At 37.2% G+C, this 9,021-nt stretch overlaps 1 protein-coding gene across 1 annotated transcript in view; it reads right to left on the reverse strand.

Moving 5' to 3' along the window:
• Nucleotides 1–9,021, reverse strand: part of rad50 (RAD50 homolog, double strand break repair protein) — a 26,314-nt gene that overhangs the window by 10,437 nt on the left and 6,856 nt on the right. Inside the window, exons 12-19 of the mRNA XM_016537052.1 lie at nucleotides 7,851–8,008; nucleotides 7,118–7,293; nucleotides 6,392–6,629; nucleotides 5,224–5,413; nucleotides 4,688–4,814; nucleotides 2,650–2,843; nucleotides 272–382; nucleotides 55–147 (exon numbers count right to left, since the gene is read on the reverse strand). Of these exons, the coding sequence (XP_016392538.1) occupies nucleotides 55–147; nucleotides 272–382; nucleotides 2,650–2,843; nucleotides 4,688–4,814; nucleotides 5,224–5,413; nucleotides 6,392–6,629; nucleotides 7,118–7,293; nucleotides 7,851–8,008 (1,287 nt within the window). The remainder of the gene's footprint in view (nucleotides 1–54; nucleotides 148–271; nucleotides 383–2,649; nucleotides 2,844–4,687; nucleotides 4,815–5,223; nucleotides 5,414–6,391; nucleotides 6,630–7,117; nucleotides 7,294–7,850; nucleotides 8,009–9,021) is intronic.

The raw sequence follows: 9,021 nt of genomic DNA on the forward strand, positions 1-9,021 counted from the left end.
GGGGACTTGCATACAGGAAATGACAGCTAAAAAATACACATAATTTAGTTGTACCTCTTTGTAGCTGTCTTTGCCATCTTCTATGTACTTGGTAATCTCTCTTTCAAGGAGGGTCAAGTTTTTAACTTTTTCCTTGATTGCATTGATCTAAAAAAAGGTATAAAGCTTTAGACAACTCTGATGATAAGTAATGACATCATCTTGATTTAAAGTAAATGTCCACAACCTTTCATTTAGTACATTGTGGTAAAACAGAAAACATAAGTCGGACCTTTTCCTGTCCTTCCTCCTGTTTCTGCCTCCTGCGCTCAGCAAGGTCCTGTTTCTCCTGCTGGAACTTCTCCAGAGTGGCAGCTAGAGGAGACACCTGCTCCTTTGCATCCTAATAAACAAACAAATTGTGACAAAACAACAGAAACAATATGATTACACTACCGTTTAAATGTCTTGGGTCTGTAAGTTTTATTTTGTTTTGGAAAGAATTTTTTATGCTCTTTTTTTTTAATGCTCCATTTATTTGGTCAAGAAAATACAGCTGTTGTGAAATTTTATTACAATTGTGCAAATTGTTCATATGGTAAAATATTTAAAACTGGAATTTATTCCTGTGATGGAAAAAAAATTAAATTTCAGCATCATTACTCACATGATCCTTCATTCTAATATGCTGATCTCAAGAAACAATAAATAGAAAGTTCAAAATAAAATGTAAAAGTCTTTACTCTCTCTTTTGGATCGGTTTAATGCATTCTTGCTGAATAAAGTATAATTTTCTAAAAAATAAATAAATAAATCTTGCTGACCAAAAACGTGTGAATAGTAGTGTATATGACAATTTTCATTAACTTTGTGAATTGAGGTTTTACTTTGTACAAAATAAGCAGTGTATAGTTTTAGTGCATTTATAGGTTACTGAACCAACTCGCTTCTAAGAAACTACTGATCAACACTCAAGCTGTTCAATAAAGACTCGGTTATGTATGTAACCCTGGTTCCCAGAGTAGAAAATCAGATTTTATGTCAGTACCCAACATACACTCTCCAGGGTGGTACTGATGTGAATGGTGTCTTACCAGTAAAAAGGCGAAGCGTTGATGCATGTGTGAACAGCACATTTTTGCATGATTCTGGTTATTCTAGGGTAAATTACCAGGATTATTGTGTCAATGGGGCTTGTGCCTCAAAAGGACATGTGTGCACTAGGGGTGTAACGATATTCAAACCGAACTGAAAAACCACTGTACTCTCATGGCATACAGCAATACTCCCTTGGCTTACCCCGCCCCCTGCTGAGACACTTAAAGGGTTAGTTCCCCCCAAAATGAAAATTCTGTCATTAATTACTCACCCTCATGTCGTTCCAAACTAAATTATGTTATTTTTTGTTTAATTTGCGCTCAACAAGTATTCTCGTAGCTTCGCAAAACTGAAGTTGAGCCACTGATGTCACATGGACTGTTTTACCGATGTCCTTACTACGTTTCTGGACCTGGTAACATTACAGTTGGGTTGCTGTCTATGCAGGGTCTGAGAGCTCTCACATTTCATCAAAAATATCTTAATTTGTGTTCCGAAGATGAACGAAGGTCTTACGGGTTTGGAACGACATGAGGGTGAGTAATTAATGACAGAATTTTCATTTTGGGGTGAACTAACCCTTTAAAACGCGCACGGCCATGATGGTTTTGAATTGCTTGAATCACTTTGAAAAGGAAGGTGCCATTAAAGGTAACGTGCAGAACAAATCTGTCATATAGGCTACAAAAAATTATAATTAAGACACTACTGTAAAATAATACTGTACTGTCTGAGAGGCAGACTTCAATGCGCTTTCAGTCAAAGTCGCCTCTCAAACAGCTTGCGACTCTTGAGTGTCAGATTGAGTTATTACATATTTGATTAAAATCAATTTTATTTATCCATGGCACAGGCATGTTTTATATGTAGCCTAAGTAAAGTTGTCCAATGACTTGTTTGCATTATTTAGGCATTATTTAATTATTTTTTTTAAGGTAATATATTTTTTGGTAACACTTTACAAAACAACATTTTTTAAAGTCTCATTTGTTAATGCATTAATTAACATGAACTAACAGAGAGCAATTATTATTATTAAGTTAAAAGTGAATCTAGTGTTCTTTAGCATTGCTGGTGCCATGCCATGAACCCTACTCCCACAGCAAACAGAACAGAACCGAACTGAACCGTGGCTCCAAAACCGTGATATGAACCGAACCGTGGCATTGGTATATCGTTACACCACTAGTGCGCACCATCACTCCTCAGATTTCTCTACGAAGGAAGCCATCAGCAGAACTGAGGAGTATGGCAAGCTACGCATCACCTTGTCCTTGATACTCAGGGAACCAAGGTTACATACATAATAGGTTACTCAATGCTGCATCAGTAGCTGACACTGTGGCAACAGTATACCGCAATGCAATACAACCAGGTAACTGCTGGTTTATCATCCTGTGAAACACAGACTTCTGAGACTGACAAACATGAAAGACTGACTACCCGCTCAAAATCGTCACAACTGGAGGGTGTTCATGTATACTACTGATGCAGTGTTGAGTGAACCTTTGAAATGAAACTTTTCTCTTTATGAATAAAAAGGCACATTAAAGTGGAGTGGGCGCTCCTCACTCGAATGTCTCTGTGGAGTGTTTGGATCTCAGTGGAGAACTCCACACACTGCTCCTCCAACTGTTGACGTTTCTGCATATTGCTGGAGATCTGGAGCTTTTCTCCACGAATCTCATTTACACTGCTCCTCAAGGCCTGGATCTGATCCTGTTGGTCCTGGATCAGTTTCCTCTTCAGCTCGATCTTACTGCAGGCTACACAGAAGGATCATCACATGGAAACACAGTAATAAACAGGGTCATATTGGCTTTAGAACGGATTTTACCAGTATCTGGGTATGTGACATGAAACACTTTGGGAAGTCCTGTGGTGTGACATGCTATATCCAAAATTATTTTCAATAGCATTTTACAAATACATATTTATATTAATAATGCATGCAGTTTTTATGACGCTTATGAACTGAGGGCCTATCATTTGATCACAACAGCAAGGAACTATTTAAAAAATAAAGTAGTGAAGGCAAAGGTGATTAAAAATATTTTTTAAAAGTCGCCATTTACAGTACCCAAGATGTACAATTTCCCTTATATATTAATATAAACAGAATATAAACAGCAAATAACAATATGACAAATGTTTAAAACAATGTACAACACCGTTCAAATATTTGGGTTCAATAAGTTTTTTTAAGAAATTTATATTTTTGTTCAGAAAAACGTGCATTAAATTGATCAAAAGTGACAGTAAAGACATTTATAAGTTTACAAAAGTTTTTTTTTTTAAAGGCATAGTATCAAATTATTTTTTAAGAAATTTATATTTTTGTTCAGAAAAACATGCATTAAATTGATCAAAAGTGACAGTAAAGACATTTATAAGTTTACAAAAGTTTTTTTTTTTTAAAGGCATAGTATCAAATTTTCGCTGCTAGAGGGCGCATATTCAAAACAAACAAAGAAACAAAGGCGTAGTTTGATGATGCTGTGATTGAGTGTGGAATCATGAGAGTTGTCGTCTTCATCCCCACAGCCGATGCAATCGGGACTCGGGCAGAAATCATGTTCATCAATAAGCTAATGTATTAAAGATTTATTAACGTTACTGTAGTATGAAGCAGGGTGGGGTTGAAAGTCGTGGAAGTGAAAGCCCCTTCCACTCATTCCAGTCATGTGTATGTGGGGTAAAGCAGCACCGTTTTATTCATGCTAGATACATTTGAGTGTGTTGACAGTTCTATTATAATGCTACTCTGTGCGTTCGCTTGGCGGCTGCTATGAGACAATTGTTGAACACTGCAGTAAGCTATTAGGCATCGATATTAGAATATCATATTAATAAATGCTGGATGGCTTGCATTGCTAAATGGCATGCAATTGATTTTAAAATATATCGTATTATGCATTATTACTGTTAGTACAAATGAAACTGCATCTGATTATGCTATGTGAGCCACTTGTCAAAATAGTGTTTCCTCTGAGGCATGGTAAAAACATGGTGCTCGCAGTAAATCAAGAAAACGAGATTCAAACAATAAGACTATACAGTGTTGAGCAATATAACAGAGATTAGTTTTCTGTCTATACATGTATCCAAACAGTTGCTCACCTGTCTAATAAAACACATAACATATTAGAGCGTCTTTGGTGTTTCCATGGTTTCTACAAAATAAAACCGGAAAACGAGGGTAACGCAGGTATGACATCATTGGCAGGCGACGCAATGACACAGTCCGTTACACTAGTTAAAATTGCTTATTTCTCTGGATTTAAAAATTCTTGGAAACATGTGGGATAATCTAAGTACACAAGTCAACAAAATCTATATTGTGGCTTTAAATGGCTGCTGAAAATTCAGCTCCGCTATCACAGGAATAAATTACACTTTAAATTAAAATAGAAAACATTTATTTTAATTGTAATAATATTTCAAAATATTACTGGTTTTGCTGTATTTTTGATCAAATAAATGCAGCCTTGGTGAGCATAAGAGCATAAAAATAAAAATAAAATCTTACAGACCCTAAACTTTTGAACGATAGTGTACATTCACATGAGATTCACAGAAGTTTTTATTCTACATAAACTGCTGAACTTACTGGTGTCCAGGTGGTGTTGGGTCTCTTGTTTCTCCTGGCTGACCTGCTGCATGGTACGGCTGAGGTCAACTCCCTGCAGCTTGGCTGCATGTTGAGCGATCTTCCTCTCTACATCCTTCAGGTCAAGCTACACATAACAGGAAACATTTGGAATACGCACAGGTGGATAAAAATACTGCTTGTTAAGTTGTGATGTATTGAATACTGTTTCCAGGTATAAGTCTCTACTCTATTTCAAGTGAGATTACCATTTCAACAGCCGTTTATGTGAACTATCTATTTAGCACACAATATTTTAAAGATTCCTAAAAAAAAATTCTTCATTAAGCTACTGTATGATTTAAGAAGCCTTGAGATTAAGAAAAATTATAAACTTGCAGTGCTGTGTATATTTAACAAGAATCACTATACTGCATTATTCTGTGTGTTCTAGGTGATAAATAAATCTTTAAAGTATATGTTGTGATTGTACTGATGTGCTGTATTTGACTGGATTGTATTTTCGCTGTTTGGACTGACTGGAAATGAGCTCAGACCTGATAGCGATCCATGAGTGATATGTCCTGCAGACAGGCCTTGGCTGTTTCTTCCTCAGACATCAGTGTGCAGAGCAGTGTCTCCTGCTCCTCAGTGTCGCCTTTCAGCTTCTCAATGTCTCGATTCACACGCTGGAGTTTATTTCTGAGCTCTGGCAGCTCTTTCTCCTGGAGCTCTGCTATAGACTGCCTGTCAGTACAGGGGATGGACATATTAGAAAATGATTCATCAATATCTTAAGCTGTCTTAATATGAATCTGATGAATGGATGAAAAGGTAAAAAGGTAGATGGATGGATGAAAGGATAAATAGGTGAATGGATGGAGAACAGATGGATGGATGATAATGGATAACACGACAAATAGGTGAATGGATGGATGGATGAGGGGTAAACAGATAAATAGTTGAAGGGAAGGGTAGATGGATAAAAAGGTGAACAGAAGAATGGATGGATAAAGGGTTAAATAGGTAAATGGATGGATAAACAAAGGGGTAAACAGGTAGATGGTGAATGTAGGGGTAAAAAGATGGATGGATGGACGAATGCATTAAGGGGTAATTAGGTGAATGGATGAATGGACGGATGAAAGGGTAAATAATTGAATGGATGGATGGGTGGACGGACGGATAAATGGATGGATGGATGGATGGATGGATGACGTGGTAAATTATTGAATAGATGATGGATGGATGAAGAAGTAAATAGGTGGAAGGATTGAATGTAGGATGAATGGATGAGTGGATGGATGGATGAGGGGTAAGTAGGTGAACGGATGGATGGATGAAGGGGGTAAATGGGTGAAGGGATGGATGGACAGATGGAAAGTTGAAAGAGTAAATAGGTGGACGGACAGATGGCTGGATGAAGGGCTTAATAGGTGGATGGACAAAAAGTAGTTGGATGGATGAATGGATGGATGGATGAAGTGATAAAGAGGTGAGAGATGGATGGATAAATATGTGAAGCAAAAAATGGATGGATGGATGAAGGGGTAAATAGCTGGACAGACAGATGGATGGACAAAAAGGAGTAGGATGTATGGACGGATGAAGTGATAAATAGGTGAAGGATAGATGGATACAAAGGTAAAGTAAAAGATGGAAGGATGGATGAATGGAGGACAGATGAAGAGATGAAAGAATGGCCAGAAAGACATTAATTATTGCCTGATTGGCTTCAGTGCGATCATTTCATCACGCCTATGCTCCTTCCTCTTCAGGTCATGCTCAGTGTTCTTTAGTTTGTCCGGGACGAGCCGCAGCTTGGACTGCATGTCATTAATGACGTCCTGGAGCTCTGCCTCTGATGGGAACACACGCTGACATACAGGACAGCAGGGCTCGCCCTCCTCCGTCAGCTGACTGATGAACTGACTGTACACGGCTGTCGCCCCCGCCAGCATGGCTGCTCAGAAAAACATCCAGGCCAGAGAAGAGAATAAGACACTGAGAATCACATTAAGAACATAGACATCTGAAAAAACTGTAGATGTTCTGAACTAGCACACATACAGGGTAATGCAACTGCTACAAACTACTTAATCTCAGCTGTGTGGGTAACATTAACACCTACCACATTAGAGTCCCCAGCTTGCTACCTCATTTCTACAGTTATTGCTATACAATGAGTAATATTAATCCTGTTTGGCAATAAATACTAATTTAAAATAAACCCGGCCCACACGGAATCTTCATCTGCAAAATCCACAAACCTAAGCAAATTTCAAAGGCCATCATTCACTGGCCCTTGTGGGATTGTGTATGCTTTGGTATGAAACATATATAAATTCTGCGTCATTCTGAAGATTTTCCTCCAAAATTAGCACATACAATGTACATGTATATTTGGTGTGGGTCTAAAATGTTTTGTAAGAGCTGAGCACACTTCTGTACCTCTCTGTTTGGAACACTTCTCCAACTCATCCTTCAGTTTGTTCAAGTCTGATTCAAAGTCCTGACTGCCACACACATTAAAAAGTCTCTCTTCATAACTGGCCAGCTGCTCTTCTTTGTGTTTGATTTCTGCAGTAAAGTGAGTCTTCTTCTGTTCTCCAGATGCAAGCTCCTTACTATGAAACAAAAACAAACATTAAGAAATTAGAGAAAAATCTAATTTATTGTTTTTATTTTGGAAATAAAGCATTTGGAAAATTGTACATTATTTTACATATAAATATGTGTTTTACTGATTTTTTTTTTTTAACAGTTCATGTACACTACTACAAGTGCAACTCTTTAATATGAATTAGTGATGTTTGTCTAGACAGCCCTATTCTGCCAGTCTGTGTAAGCTAAACGGCCCCATTTGAATACTACATTGCGTGTTCCACTGCCTTGAAGATGACCTATTCCTCAGGAACCCGGAATCAAAACTGCGTATGTCTTGAAGATATTTATTAAGTATGTGGGTGGTTCTGCAAATGTCAGTATTTTCTGTTATATCAAGGTCAGTGCATGTGCATGTGTTGCTTATCACGTAGACATTTAGATTCTGTTACCGGCACAAAATATATTTCATCCTCACAATAAAGATCAGTGTTTATGGCATTCTCTAGCTTATTCTAATAAACACCTACTATTATACAAATGTTTGTAGAAAAACAAATTGCTGAAAAGTGTGACAGACTTCATTTTGCTGAGCCGTTCTCTGGTGGAGTTGATCTCTTTGGTTTTGGAGTAGATCCAGTCTTGTAGCTCTTTCTTGCTTGGGAAGTGTCCCAGCAGAGACACCAGCTCTTCATTATGTCTCGACTTGATCTTCCTCACTTGCTCCTCTTTTTCCATCTGGAATCCGGAGCAGAGATAAACTATTTATTTTCTTGTTGCATAAAATTGTCACTTTCCCAACCCCTGTCTGGCATAAGCACTGATAATAAAACTGCTATATATAAGCATATGCCTAGCATTTTTCAATAAACATTTCAAATAGTGGCATGCTAGACTGTTGTCACAGTGTGTTCTGACTGAATTCTGAACATCTGACAATAGTAGTAGATAATTTGGGTATTCCTTATACAGTATATAGAATATCTGTATACCGAGTAAAGTATACATATTGATAAATTAGTAGTGTTATTGAGGTATTCCAATCTGAACACACACACACACACACACACACACACACACACATATATATATATATATATATATATAAATTCTTTGTATTTATACTACATTCAGTTTTTTTAGTGTTTCAATGTAAAAATTATAAACAAAATAGGACTGAAAAACACTTGTTTTATATTATAAACACTAGTATAAACACATTTTCTGAAGGAATTATTTCATAGCTTGCACAATCAACAGAAATGCAAAAAATTATGATTTAAAAGAAATCAATGAAATTATATAATCAATTTATAAATCATATAAAAAATATCATATCAAAAATCATTTTGATGGCTCAAGCAAATCATATAAAGCAGGGGTGGCCAACGTCGGTCCTGGAGAGCCACAGTCCTGCAAAGGTTGGAGCAAAACTCTGCAGGACTGCAGCTCTCCAGGACCGACGTTGGCCACCACTGATATAAAGACATGTACTGACATCTAGGTGTTACAGTTACATACTGCAAGCAATGTGCTGACGTGCTAATACACATCTATTACTATTAATGATTGTGTGGCATATATTATGGTATCTGGTACGGTGGACCAGTAGCCCAGATTTTGAGCACATTTACAGAAAGGCAGCGGCTATTTGCACTAAGTGAAAGTAGCATATTTTCTTAGCAATAGATGCTATTTACACTAATTGATAACAGAAGTATTTTCTTAGCGATGTGCTGTTTACACTAAAT

Source organism: Sinocyclocheilus rhinocerous, unplaced genomic scaffold (genome assembly GCF_001515625.1).
Source record: "Sinocyclocheilus rhinocerous isolate Xijiao unplaced genomic scaffold, SAMN03320098_v1.1 scaffold95, whole genome shotgun sequence".
Lineage (NCBI taxonomy): Eukaryota > Metazoa > Chordata > Actinopteri > Cypriniformes > Cyprinidae > Sinocyclocheilus > Sinocyclocheilus rhinocerous.